The 15,131-nt window shown below is 41.2% G+C and overlaps 1 protein-coding gene across 1 annotated transcript in view; it reads right to left on the bottom strand.

The window, feature by feature from the left end:
• Positions 1-13,264, bottom strand: part of RAB21 (RAB21, member RAS oncogene family) — a 31,571-nt gene extending 18,307 nt beyond the window's left edge. The window contains exon 1 of the mRNA XM_055235651.2: positions 12,832-13,264. Within this exon, the coding sequence (XP_055091626.1) occupies positions 12,832-12,990 (159 nt within the window). The 5' untranslated portion in view covers positions 12,991-13,264. The remainder of the gene's footprint in view (positions 1-12,831) is intronic.
• Positions 13,265-15,131: the final 1,867 nt, after the last annotated feature.

Raw genomic sequence — 15,131 nt, 5'->3', positions numbered from 1 at the left:
TGACTTCTCCCATTCATGCTAGCATAGGAGCTAAGAATATGAACTTTGGAGCAGAACCTGTGGATCTGAATCTCAGCTTTGCCACATACTAGCTGTGTAATTTACTTGAACTCAATCAGTTTCATGGTTTCAATATCAATGCCACATGGAAAAAAAAACAAAATCTGAATCCTATCTGAATATTTAATGGGTAGGTCAATTTAAGTCCCTCTTTTTCAAACACATGTAAGAAAGACTGAACCAATCTTCTCCTCAAAATTGGATTTTCGTTCTGATTTTTATCACATTCGCCTTCTCATTGAAGTTTAGTTTAGTATTTTGACCACATTCGCCTTCTCATTGAAGCTTAGAAACTTAGAAATATCTTCTTAAGCCCTTGTCAGTCTATATGCCTCCAAAATCTACCAAGCCTTGTCTTCACATTTCCTCTAGGGTCTATGACCACCAGTCTCTTATTATGTCATAACATAAATACCTCCGGTTCACCTCACACCCCGCTCTGCATGCCATATTATCTTCCCAAAGCTTCCCTGGTTAAAACAAAAACAAAAACAAGACAAACAAAAAAAAAACCACAATAACTACTTACAACTCATCGAAGGGTTCCCTAACAGGTTATCATTTTTAATAAGTATGCTTGAACATCCCTGCTGACAGCTAATATCATAACCTTTTGGTCATGAGTGTTGTGGAGATTTCTCAGAAGAAGGGAGTGCATCAGAGTTGGTAAAGCTGCCTCATTTCTTTTCTACCAACCCCTCTGAAATTTCCCACCGCTCTCCCATGGCAAATTTAAAGGACAGTATTAAGTCTCCCTTAAAGAACTACGGATACACAGAAACACTTGTACGGAAAGGGTACACATGACAACACTGATTATACAGAAAAACAAAAACAATGAAATTATCTGTGTTCAATAGGTAAGTAGTTAAAAATTCATAAAAATAGCCCATCCATGCAGTAAAAACACTACACAGTCATTTCTACTACTGCTGCTAATACTAGCTAACATTTATTAAATGTTTATTTTCTGTCAAGTACTGTACTACGCGCTTTTCACAAAATCATTCATAAGCTGCTTCTTTATAAAAGTTGGGGAGCCCACATATACAATTAAAAGTCTCAAAGCCTTATCTTTATATCCAAAGACTTCCACAATGTGTCCACATCTATCTTCTTAGGATAGCTTCCAATATTTCTTTACTTATTCTCCAACTTATATGGCTTTTTTGCATCCTCTTCAATACTTCTGTCCATAAAATTCCCCTCTAATTTGGGCCTATTCTCTGTTCTCTATCTGAATTCCACCTATCCAAACATGGCTCTTTTTCCTTGAAATTTCATGTTCTCTTATACTCATGCATGCAATGCACACTAAATTTTTCTATCCTGAAGAAGTTTAGGGAATTGACTCTGCATTTACTGCAGCTTATACTGTCATATACTATAAATTATCTTTTCATGGGTATAAGTATTCTGTTAACTAGACTACATATTTTTATTTAATGTTTCTACAGCACTTACAATGAAATGGGCAGTGTTCTAAGAGCTTCTCAAATAGTAATTCACTTAATTCTCAGGTGCCAATAACACCTTGTGAGTCAGAGATAATTGTTATCCATGTATTACAGATGTGGAAAATGAGGCATAAGGAGGGTAAATATCTTGCCCAAGGTCACACAGTAAGTGACACAGTGTCATCTGAAATCCCAGGCAGTTTGGCTCCAGATATTAATTATAACTACTATGCTACGATACTTCCCAGACTGAGATCTGAGCTAACACTTCCTGCCTTGTGGAAGAAGTGGGGGGAAGTCATAGTATCCTGTCCATAATTGACAATCAAATACTGTTATTATAGATATGCACATCTACAATATGCCCAGGTAAATCATTGCAGGTATAACTCAATTTAGTAGGAGATATGCTCCTAAGTTTCCTTCTTAATCAAATTATTTTAACTCATATATATGATCCACTAGTAAAGCATATTATCAAAGGATCCCTAGTAAATATTTTTTTCCTTCATAATGAAAAACTTAAGCCCCGCTCTATGGAAAGATTCTGTTTCATAAATCATCTCATTTGATATAAATCCTAAGTTTTTAACATTTTATAGACATTTTCTTCAAGGCAGAACTCTTTTTAAAAAACTTTAGAAAACTGTTTTTAAAAAATAAAATTATGAATATATTTAAGAAGAAAGCTGAAACATCAAGATAGCAGCAAACAGGTATAAAAATAGGCACGTAGACCAATGGAATAATAGAGAACCCAGAAATAAAGCCAAATACACCCACCTGATCCTCGACAGAGCATATAAAAACAGAAATTTGGGAAAAGACAGCCTATTTAACAAAAGGTGCTGGGAAAACTGGCAAGCCACATGTAGAAGAATGAAATTGGATCCTCATCTCTCACCTTATACAAAAATCAACTCAAGACGGATCAAAGACTTAAATCTAAGACCTGAAACCATAAAAATTCTAGAGAATAACACTGGAAAAACTCTTCTAGACATTGGCTTAGACAAAGAATTCATGACTAACACCCCAAAAGCAAATGCAACAAAAACAAAAATGAATAAATGGGACCTAAGTAAACTGAAACGCTTCTGCACAGCAAAATAAATAATCAGCAGAGTAAGCAGACAACCCAGAGTGGGAGAAAATGTCTGTAAACTAAGCATCCAAGAAAAGACTAATATCCAGAATCTACAAGGAACTCAAACATATCAGCAAGAAAAAAACAAATAATCCCATCAAAAAGTGGGCAAAGGACATGAAAAGACAATTCTCAAAAGAAGATATACAAACAGCCAACAAACGTTGAAAAAATGCTCAACATGACTAATTATCAGGGAAATGCAAATTAAAATCACAATAAGCTACCCCTTACTCCTGCAAGAATGACCGTAATTAGTCAAAATAACAATAGATGTTGGTGTGGATGTGATGAAAGGGGAACACTTTTACACTGCTGGTGGGAACGTAAACTAGAACAACCACTATAGAAAACAGTATGGAGATTACTTAAAGAACTAAAAGCATTATAGAACTATCATTTGATCCAGCAATCCCACTACTGAGTATCTACCCAAAGGAAAAGAAGTCGTCATATGAGAAAGACACATGCACACACGTTTACTGCAGCACAATTCACAACTGCAAAGATATGGAACCAACCTGAGTGTCCATCAACCAACAAGTGAATAAAGAAAATGTGGTATATATACACCATAGAATACTACTCAGCCATAAAAAGGAACGAAATAATGTCTTTTACAGAAACTTGGATGGAGCTGAAGGCCATTATTCTAAGTGAAGTAGCTCAAGAATGGAAAACCAAATTTGTATGTTCTCATTTATAAGTGAGAGCTAAGCTATGAGGATGCAAAGGTGTAAGAATGATATAATGCACTTAGGGCACTCAAGGAGGAAGGTTTGGAGGAGGGTATGGGATAAAAGACTACATACTGAATATGGTGTACACAGCTCAGGTGCACCAAAATCTCAGAAATCACCACTAAAGAACTTATGCATGTAACAAAAAAACACCTATACCCCAAAAACTATTGAAATAAAAATAAAAATTTATTTAAAAAGATAGCAGCAAACAATCAAAAGGCTGAAATTTGTCTTTTCTTTTTTAACCACCTCTACTATGCACACTTAATTTGGCCAGACTACTGAGATACCACTGTAGTTATAATAATTACTCTGGAGCAGTGGTTCTTAATTCTTACATGGTAGTGAGGGTGGGAGAAGTAATTACAAACTTCTTTAAGAATATGAAGAAAGCCATGAACCTACTCACTCCCCAAAACACCACTCATACGCACATACTAAAAACAATTCCCACGTACTTCCAATAGATTTATAAATGCCTGGCAACATCTCAGTAAAGAACTCCCAGTCTACAAACGGAAGGAGGGAGAGTGACATTAAACAGTAGCCAATTCAAAAGGTTCTAGGACTATAGGAAGAGGAGAAAATTCATACTATGTGCCAAGCACTGTGCTTGGGCTTTTTCATTTAATTTTCAACAACTCTGTGAAGTAGATATTTATTCTTACTTTACAGCTGTGAACTTGATATTTAAAAAAAAAAAATACAGTGACTCACAGAAGGTCCAGACAACTCAGCTGGGTGCTGCAGTGGGTGGAAGCCTGTCTGACTCCACAATGGTTTTTCCATTGCACAAAGCTAACTGTTCTAGAACATACACACATTTCTTAACCTGGCATTCCTCCACTTGGACAGTAAGTGTTCTTGGACCCTAACCTCCCCAAATATTCTCAGGGTAGGCACAAAGTATTACTAGCAAGGATCCACGTAAGTAATGGCACATTCTCCACCCTACCTCCTTCAAATCCTGAGTTATTACACCAGCCCATCTTCTAATCTCAATTATTTCATCTTCTATGCTTTAGTGATATTACAAAATTAACAATCTTATTAGCTCATGTTGTCATCCGTAACTTGTATTAATACCTGATTCTTGTTTACCCAACAGCTTACTGGAAATCATAGTGGAAGACAAAAAAGAAAATGCTATTTAAAAAAAAATTGACAGGTAATCACAGGGAGGAGGAAAAAAATTAAAAATTTTAAAACTTAAAAAAAGGATTATAAGAGAGAAATAATAGAGAAAAAATATATCTGCCAAATTAAAGTCTTTTCATAACTTGTTTAATCAATTTCTTGGTTCTCTGTTAACTGGACCATTTGCTGTGCTTGCTAACTACCGTTCTGTCAAAGCAAACCACCTAAAGTAGTATTTGTTAGTTATAGGGTATCTGTTGAAAGCAATATAGTAACTACATTGTGAACAAATACTTTCCTGGCTTTATCTAGTATCAACTAAATTCAACAGATTTCATTAATTGGGGGCCTGCCATTGGGGAGTGTATGAGTAAGATTGTGTGTGTGTGTGTATGTGTGCGTGTGTGCACGCGCGCAAAATAAATATTCTTGCTAGTTGCTAACACTGATGCAGACTTAAGTATTTAAAGAATATTGTACAATTATTTAATTTTTTAAATAAAATAAAAAAATAAATGAATAAAGCATTACCACTTCCAGACTTAAGAGATGACAGAATTCAGGCAGGTTAATTTACAAAATTAGCCCTCTCTAGCAAGGCAATAAAAATTAGCTACCAAAAAACTAAGCTAGGCTGGGCGCGGTGGCTCACGCCTGTAATCCCAACACTTTGGGAGGCTGAGGTGGGTGGATCACCTGAGGTCAGGAGTTCGAGACCAGCCTGACCAACAAGGTGAAACCCCATCTCTACTAAAAATACAAAATTAGCCAGGCGTGATGGTGGGCGCCTGTAATCTCAGCTACTCAGGAGGCTGAGGCAGGAGAATTGCTTGAACCCAGGGGGCAGAGGTTGCAGTGAACGGAGATCATGCCATTCCTCTCCAGCTTGGGCGAAAGGGCGATACTCCATCTCAGGAAAAAAAACAAAAACAAAAACAAAAAACCTAAACTAGGTGCTTGTATATTTCCACATTTCTTCTTAGTTTCTAAAAACAAGGACTATAATTAGTTTAGGAGTCCAAATAAAGACTTTCAAAAGGAAAGTCAAAGAATCATGTTTAAAGAGTAACTCAAAGCACAAAGCAGAAAATGGCAGTCAGATACAGAAATTTGTGGCCACATTCACAAAAACTCATTTCTTAAGTAAAATCACCCAAACTTCTATAAACTACTAAGCAGAAAAAGATTTTAAAAAGAACTTCAATTATTATACTGTATGAAGACATTATAATAAATCACTTAAATCAACAAGTAATTGGCTTTCAAGCATACTCAGAAGATACTTTGAACACTCAAAATATTCTTTATGCAAACAAAGAAACCAAGATTCCTAGACTAAGACTATGATGCAAAATGTAAAACCACTGCTACAACCTGAATGCCAAGTGTTGCTCAGGTTAAGGTGTGTTTAAAAAATAAATAAAAGCCGAGTGTCTCAAAAATCAAATAAAATAAATTTACTTTTAAGAAGTAGTAGACTAGGCCAAAAAAGGCACACCATTTCTATTTTTTAAATTTATTTATTTTTTATTTTTTTGAGATGGAGTCTTGCTCCATCACCCGGGCTGGAGCGCAATGGTGCAATTTTGGCTCACTGCAACCTCTGCCTCCCAGGTTCAAGTAATTCTCCTTCCTTAGCCTCCTGAGTAGCTGGGATTACAGGTACCCACCATCATGCCTGGCTCATTTTTGTTTTTGTTTTTGCTTTTTTGAGACGGAGTCTCGCTCTTTCGCCCAGGCCTGACTGCAGTGGCGCTATCTAGGCTCACTGCAAGCTCCGCCTCCCAGGTTCACGCCATTCTCCTGCCTCAGTCTCCCGAGTAGCTGGGACTACAGGCGCCCGCCACTGCACCCGGCTAATTTTTTGTATTTTTAGTAGAGACAGGGTTTCACCGTGTTAGCCAGGATGGTCTCAATCTCCTGACCTTGTGATCTGCCTGCCTCGGCCTCCCAAAGTGCTGGGATTACAGGAGTGAGCCACCGCATCCGGCCCCCATTTTTGTAGAGACAAGGTTTCACCATGTTGGCCAGGCTGGTCTTGAACTCCTGACCTCAGGTGATCCACCCACCTCAGCCTCCCAAAGTGCTAGGCTTCCAGATGTGAGACACCATGCCCGGCCCTTTTATTTTTATTTTTTAAAAACAGGGCCTCACTATGTTGCCCAGGTTGGTCTTAAACTCCTGGGCTCAAGCTATCCTCCTGCCTGCACTTCTCAAAGTGCTGGGATTACTGAGCCACTATGCCCAGCTGGCACACCATTTCTATTTGTGGGACCTTGGAAATTTAATTAAAGTCTTTTTTATTTTTTAAGAGACAGGGTCTCACTCTGTCACCCAGCTGAGTGCAGTGGCACAATCATAGCTCACTGCGGCCTCAATCTCTTAGGCTCAAGGGATCCACCAGCCTCAGCCTCCTGAGTACCCAGGAATATGAGTGTGCACCACCATGCCCAGCTATTTTTTTTTTTTAAACTAGAGATGGAGTCTTGCTACATTACCCATGCTGGTCTTGAACTTGTGTCCTCAAGCAATCCTCCCACCTCATCCTCCCAAAGCATAGGATTATAGGTGTGAGCCACTGCACCCAGCCGAATCCAAGTCTTAGTTTCCTCATTTGCCAAACTGTTAGGATACTACTGCCTAGCCAACCTTACAGCACTACTCTGTTAATCACCCAGGCACCTATCCTAGACTTCAGGAGGCAGGCAGAATTCTAAAGTTGGGACTCTAAAAAGAAAGGGGACTGCTGATCTTGATTAATCTTCAATAAGCACCTTCAATAAGAGAAAAAAAGGGGTACATAACCCAAGAGCACAGACATAAAGAGGGCACACCGAATTGAAGAAGTGGTTAAAACCAAAATGGCACAATCCTTTAAGAATAAAGTCAAGAAAAGTAACTGATAGTTAAAGTACCTTGCTCATCTTTATATTCCCCAGCTAATACAATGTTTGACATATACCAAGTATAAAATAAATGTTTCTTGAATTTAACTGCATAGATTCAACAGTATTGCCTTTGTAAATTCCAGAGAAACAGTAGTAACTCCCTCACTCCAATTGTCTTTCTTATTTTTGCCAAGTTTATCAAAGCCTCAAATCAGCGAGGAAATCACACGAGAGCTTGGGGACTCTACATAAGAGAGCTTACCTACAGGATTACTCCGTAACTATCAGTACTCTTTGGAGCAGCTCTGGAAAAAGAGAGCCACACTAAAACACCAAAGTATGGCAAATGTCACAATTAAAAAAAAAAAAAAAAAAAAAGAAAGTGAATTCCGGAAACCGGAAATGTAGATCTCAGTGAAAACACTAGAATGGATTTGCTTTATTTTAAAAATATTTAACCTATAAGCAATTTTAAAATGTAATGAACCCTCAGAGACAGCATGAGTTCTCAAAATAATTCACGTGAAAATAATCCCATTACCTTTTTTGGCTGAATTACCATGAAAGAAAAACATAAATCCAGCATCATTTATTCATTTAACAGCAAACAGCAAACATTTATTAAACATGTGCCAGGCTCTGTGCTAGTAGCTTTACATATGACGGCTGTCTATGTAATCCACATAAAGTCCTATGAGTAAGGTACTCCCATTTTACAGAAAAGGAGCTTGCTTACAGGAATTAGAATATCCTGTCAGGATCATGATGGCTATGAAGCGGGAGTAAGAATTCAAACCCCAGTATAACTTCAAAGTCCTTTCTCTTTTCACCACATTATATGGCCTCCTAATAGATGAGTACTGCAGAAACATAGCATATCTTGTCTTCTGCAAGAATTTGACAAAGCATCTCATGATAACCTTGTGGGCAAGACAGATGTGGCTTGGGCACAAAGGAGAACTGTAATGCTGGAGTAATTGTTTACATTTTATTAACGGATTTGTGTCCACTAGGTAGTAGCCCATAGCAGTCAGTCTTCCATTATCATTAATATGTACAGCACTCCATTAACAACTGTTTCTTACTCAAGGGAAGGAGGAGGGGATGGCCTGTGGCCCATGCATGGCCCGAAAAAGCCCCTAAGATTCTATGTCTACAGAAAATTGCACTTCTGGTCATGCATCACTGGACTACAGTAAAACTTGCTGCAGAGCTTTGTACTTGGCCCTCTCTCTCTGCTTTCTTTCAAAGTCTTTAGTAATGAACTGCTGAGAACATTAAAGGCATTCTTACCTAACTTTCAGATGACAAAGTTAAAAAGTAGCTAATCCAGACAGTAGATTCCATCTTATTCTTTGAATGTCCAGGACCCAACCTAGTGCCTGGCCCACAGGAGCCCAGTGAGTGTTTCGTGAATTACAGAATCCAAATTAAAGAGGACATTCACAGGCTTAACTACTGGAGCAAATCTACCAAAGCCAACCTTAATGTGTCAAGTATATTAGAAACAAAAGAAAACGCTTAATTACAATACCAAAGAAAAGAGAATTTGAGAGATACAAATAATGCCCTTTTTTTGAAGCAATTAAGACTAGGATGTTTCAGTTGACAGCAAATTCAATATTTATCAAAAAGAAATTCTGAGAGCTTCCCTAAAAGCTCAGAGAATCTTTTCTACTTCAGTGTTGGAAAAGGATTCTCAACAGGAGAGGTGATAGCCTGCACTTCTCTGTTCAGTTCAAACCACCACAACTGGAATTATTTCTATAGCTCAAGGCATCACACTTTAAGGAAAGAAGGACAATGATTAAATAGTGTCTAGAAGAGATATCAAAATAGTGAAAGGGCCAGGCACAGTGGCTCATACCTGTAATTTCAGCATTTCAGGAGGCCAAAGCAGGAGGATTGCTTCAGCTCAGAGTTCTAGAACAGCCTGGGCAACATAGCAAAACCTCAACTCTACCAAAAAAAAAAAAAAAATTTAGCCGGGCATGGTGGTGCACGCCTGTGGTCCCAGCTACTTGGAGGCTGAAGTGGAAGGATTACTTGAGCCCAGGAGTTGGAGACTGCAGGCAGCTATGATATCACCACTAGAGCAAGACTCTGCCTCCCCCCAAAAAAAAAAAAAAAAAAAAAAGTGAAAGGATTTAAAACGATGTCACTGTCACTGAAGATCCAGTTAAGGGAACTAGAGTTGTTTACCCAAGAGAAGACAAGACAGCTATCTTCAACTATCAGAAGGTATGTCATATGAGACACCAAGATTCAGAGGGGAGAATTAGGACTGAAGACTACAGGGAAACAGATTTTGGCTTTCTATACAGAAAAACTTATTAGAAATTAGACCTGTCTAAAAATAAAATGGGACCGGAAATGGTGGCTCACACCTATAATCCCAGCACTTTGGGAGGCCGAGGCAGGTGGATCACCTGAGGTCAGGAGTTCGAGACCAGCCTGGCCAACATGGCAAAACCCCATCTCTACTAAACATACAAAAATTAGCCGGGCATGGTGGCACGCGCCTGTAGTCCCAGCTACTCGGGAGGCTGAGGCAGGAGAACCACTTGAATCCAGGAGGCAGAGGTTGCAATGAGCCGAGATCGCACCCCTCCACTCCAGCCTGGGTGATAGAGTGAGACTACGTCTCAAAAAGAAAAAATTTAAAAATGAAATGGGACACCTTAGGACATAGTGAGCTTTCCACTTTCCATAATACCAGTTCATTTCACCTCCAAGATGTTAAAAAAAAAAGGGGGGGGGGGGGGACAATCACTTGACTAAACATTAGAAGACCAAAACAGTGACCCATACATAAACTGTCTTAAATTCCTGTCAATCCTGCAATTCTTTGAAATGTATGAGAATGTACTTTACAAAATACAAAATAGTTTACAGAGATAGGTACTCTGTTGACAAGAAAAAAGGTGAACTCTTCCTCTCATATCTTCTGACACGATTTCCTCTCCATTTGGAAATTAAAAGAATACAAAGTTGTGTCTTACAAGTCACATCAATCAAATTCCTCTGAAAAATTGTTAAGAAAGATGAGGTGAACTGATATCTCTGAAAGAGATTAGACACAGTGCTGTTTACATACATTGGTGTACAACAAAATCCTAAATTCTATAATATAATTCAGATATAATACTGGATATCTACTATAACTTTGTCCTCCCCTCTGTAGGAGTACAGTGGCTTTTCATATATTTAAAAACCTTTACTCTGCTTTTAGTTTCAAGAATGTTTTAGAAATTTAAAATGGAAGTGTAATTTTTAAGTTGAAAGGGTATGGCCAGGTGCAGTGGCTCACCCCTGTAATCCCAGCACTTTGGGAGGCCAAGACGGGCAAATCACCTGAGGTCAGGAGTTCAAGACCTGCCTAGCCAACAAGGTGAAACCCCGTTTCTACTAAAAATACAAAAAAATTAGCCAGGTGTGGTGGCGCATGCCTGTAATCCCAGCTACTTGGGAGGTTGATGCAGGAGAATCATTTGACCCAAGAGGTGAAGGTTGCAGTGAGTGGAAATTGCTGCACTTCAGCCTGGGCGACAGGGCAAGACTCAAGTTATCTTTTGAAAAAAATGTGAAGACCTCAATTACAATAGTTTTCTTTTATCTTAGATCTTTGCATAAAGGAAAACACTAGATGGGTTATTTACCAATATCCCGAGGTAATGTGATTTAATTGCTCAAAATCTGAAGTCAGACAGGGGTTCAAATTTGAGCTTGGACACTCCTGCACCACTGACTTGTGGTAATATTACTGCCAGCAAAATTACTCAACTAAACCTTTTTCCTCAGCTGTAGGGCTATCCACTAAACTATCCACTTCATAGAGTGTTATAAGAATTAAATGACAGAAAGCAAGCAAAATAATCAGCACAGTAAGAACTCACTAAATGTTAGCTATTGTTACTACTTTACCTAAGTAAATCTCTAAACTTCCAAACGATCCTAGGTATTTGTCCAGTGAATTTTCTTAATCTAAAACACGAGGCTCTCACTAATGACACTGAACAGTAACAATTCATTATTAAAATTTTGTCAGTGTTCTGGTACAAGGATTTTTTAAAAATGCAGTTTCCTGGCACCCACTTTTCCAGATATGCTTTACATACGAGTAAAATCAGAGGAGTAAAAATAGAACATGGAATCAGAGCCAGAGCGTCTTGTAAATTCTAGACTCAGTAGTTTAATAATAGCATCAAACATCCAATGTCACAACAATTAGGAGATTACGCATTCTATTAAGTAGTGTCGATGTTCTCACATGCTACACATTTACTAATTAAGACCTATTGTGCAAGATGGGGCAGTAATTAAAGACAGACAACTTACACTGGACCAGGTCATCAATGCTTTTTCTGTATATTTATCCTGACAACCCTATGAGCTAGATACTACTATTATGACCATTTTAACAGAAGAAACAGGCACAGACAGGTTAAGTAACTTACCCAGTATGACACAGCTAGTTAAATGGATGGAGGTGAGACATGAACCTGGACAATCAGGCTCCAAAGTCCACTAGACTTTACTGCCTTTGACCAAATTGGTAAGTCAAATTAGTAGGATAAATTTCTTCTAATACATCAAAACTGATTTCTCTGGGAGAGTTGGGGTGAGTACAACTCCCTCAAAGGCCTGGCTTCACTCTCAATCAATGATAACATTTTAACACCTTTCCAGTGTACCTGTAGAAGAAAGCCGGCCTTTTATTACAGGCAAAAGAAACTGAGTAACAGCAGCGGCTTTTAGTCTGGGGACCAATTGTTGGCCAGTATTCACTTGATGTTTCAACGTGGGTCAATCGACCTCGCAGACTATGAGTGACCCACAAGTCAGACCCAAGCTGGCTGCAATGAAACTGCGTAACACGCCTGGTCAAGCGGTCATTTCAAAAAACCTCCAGAGATGGCTCTTTTGCCATTCCTGTTACTCAGGACAAAATGGAACTTGCATAAACACTTAGTCATCGGTAAGTGCTGAAGTTACAAATCACCTAATTCGCAAAATCAAATGCGCAGCTAAGTTCCTAATTCTGAAAGAAAGAAAAGGAGCTAACATTTGGAGACTGCAACGTTGAAGACACCTGGGACCCAGGAAGTGCAGTAAATGGGAAAAAACGGCCCACGGACGGGGACCACAACGTGCGCAGCCACCACGGGGGACACTGGGGACTTTTCAGGGCCCTTCCACTTCCCTCCCAACAGCCTGTCCTCCCGTCTACAGGCTGCCCCGATCTGGTGATTCCCCAGAGCGAATTCGGAAAGGTAAACCGAAGGCAGAGATGACATGCCTGAGATTTGCCAGCCTAGAGGACCGGGGCGGCAAAGTTTCCCCAGCCCCGGAGTGGAAGGGGCCCTGAGGCGCCCCCTCCCGCTCCCCGAGGTCCGCACCTGCAGAGTGGTGATGTGCTTGTCGTTAAACTTGTTCTCGCAGTAGCGCAGCACCAGCGACGTCTTCCCCACGCAGCCTTCCCCCAGCAGCACCACCTTGAACGAGTAGGCTCGGCCCGCCGCCGCCGCCGCCCCGCCGCCGCCGCCGGCCGCAGCCATCCCGTCGCTTCCCGGCCGCCCGAGCCCGAGTGTCGCGCCGCCCTCCCGACAGCCGCGGCAGTGCCTTCACAGCCACAGCCGGCTCAGCCCCCACCACCCCGGCCCCGCCGACCCGGGCGCTGTCCCCACTCCCTCCTCGGGCGAGGCCTGGAAGGGCTGAGGGAAAGTCCAAGAATGAAGGGCCCCAGCCCACCACGTCAGGCACCGGAGGAAAGGCGAAGAACGATCCCTCTCTGCCTCCCTCTAATGGCGTCTCCTTCCTCCTACGTCACACCTCGGGTCACGTGAGCGCCGGGGCCTGGGCGGCCCCTGCGACTAGCCCCAGAAGAACGTGCCTGGACGTGGGCGGGGCTTCTGGGGCATCTCCCGGAGTGGAGCTGGATGTGAGTCGAGCGCCTACTGGCAATCTAGGGCAGAGCCCCGCCGCTTGCGAGCCACCTCTGCTCTTCAGTTGGTGGGAGCCTGCGGGAATAAGGAACCAGGAATTTGAGGCCAGCCCAGCTCTGGGGAAATGAAGTGCAGAACTTCATCGTTTTTGCCGAGGGGATGTTCACAAGGCTAATGATCTCTCACACCATAGGTCACTGTAAACCAAATCTGCCAAGGTGCCCTTCAATCTCTCTCTGTGGGATCCCGAATCATAGCGCCTCCCAGTTCCTCTGACCGCCTGGTCAACTACTCCATCGTCTTTCAAGTCTCAGCTTAAACCGCGTCCCTGACCACCCATTCCTTCCCCCATCCTTGCATTCCCCCACCCCGCAAAATTAGGTGTTTCTTAACACCAGTATACCTCCTTTACCAGGGCTGTACACACTCCATGGATATTATTAATACTTTGCTAAGTGTTTATTGACTCTCATCAGGCTATAGGTTCGTTGAGGGCAAGGTCTGTATAAGACCTGCCCACCTTTGAATTCCTAACCCCAAGTGCTCTTCAGTTTTTCTGTCTTTCATGAAGCCTCTGACATTCCATGGTACTCCACCTTGAGGTGGCTTGTTTGATGATTGGTTGTTTTTTCTCATCTGCATCCCCATTTTTGTTTGTTTGTTTTTATTGTTAGTTTTGAGATGGAGTCTCGCTGTGTCGCCCAGACTGGAGTGCAGTGGCGTGATCTCGGCTCACTGCAGTCTCTGCCTCCTGGTTCAGGTGATTCTCCTGCCTCAGCCTCCCGAGAAGCTGGGACCATAGGGGCCCACCACCGCGCCCTGCTACTTTTTGTATTTTTAGTGGAGACGGGGGTTTCACCATGTTGGCCAGGCTGGTTTTCAACTCTGACCTCAAGTGATCCACCTGCCTCGGCCTCCCAAAGTGCTGGGATTACAGGTGTGAGCCACCACGCCCGGCCTGCCTCCAAGAAACCATACTCCTCCAAGAAATCATACTAATATTTCTGAAAATTTGTTAGAAACCTGGTGTCAGGTAAACATTTTTTAAAAAATCAATCGTCTTTCATACTTCAAACCAGGTTAAAAAAAAAAAAAAAAGAGGCCGGGCACGGTGGCTCACGCCTGTAATCCCAGCACTTTGGGAGGCCGAGGCGGGCAGATCACAAGGTCAGGAGATTGAGACCATCCTGGCCAACATAGTGAAACCCCATCTCTACTAAAATACAAAAAATTAGCTGGGCATGGTGGCGCAAGCCTGTAATCCCAGCTACTCGGGAGGCTGAGGCGGGGGAAGCACTTGAACCCGGGAGGCAGAGGTGGCGGTGAGCCGAGATCGCGCCACTGTACTCTAGCCTGGCGACAGAGCAAGACTCTGTCTCAAAGAAAAAAAGAAAAAGAGTCGGTTAATTCATTCAACAAATATTTAAATGTGCCCACCATATGCCAGGCACTGTGCTTAACAAGATAAAATGTCTCTGTCCTCACAGAGCTTACATTTTATCAGGGAAGACAGACGTAGTCAATTATACAATAAATGCTTTCATCTTGATGAAACAGTTCAGAGTATCTTGCAAGCATATATGGGAACCCAACTGATTTAGCATGCTAGAGAAGCTTTCCCTGAAGAAAGTTATCTTTGGGTAAGAGTAACCTAGTCAGGAAGGACAGGAGAGCTTTGCAAACAGAGATAACAGCATGTTCAATGGCTTCAGATAGGAAGGAGCATCTAAAATTGAGCAACTGTAAATGTGACT

This window comes from Symphalangus syndactylus, chromosome 13 (genome assembly GCF_028878055.3).
Source record: "Symphalangus syndactylus isolate Jambi chromosome 13, NHGRI_mSymSyn1-v2.1_pri, whole genome shotgun sequence".
In the NCBI taxonomy this organism is placed as follows: Eukaryota; Metazoa; Chordata; class Mammalia; order Primates; family Hylobatidae; genus Symphalangus; species Symphalangus syndactylus.
Note: the sequence above shows the minus strand (reverse complement) of the source record. Positions and strands in the feature narration are given on the sequence as shown.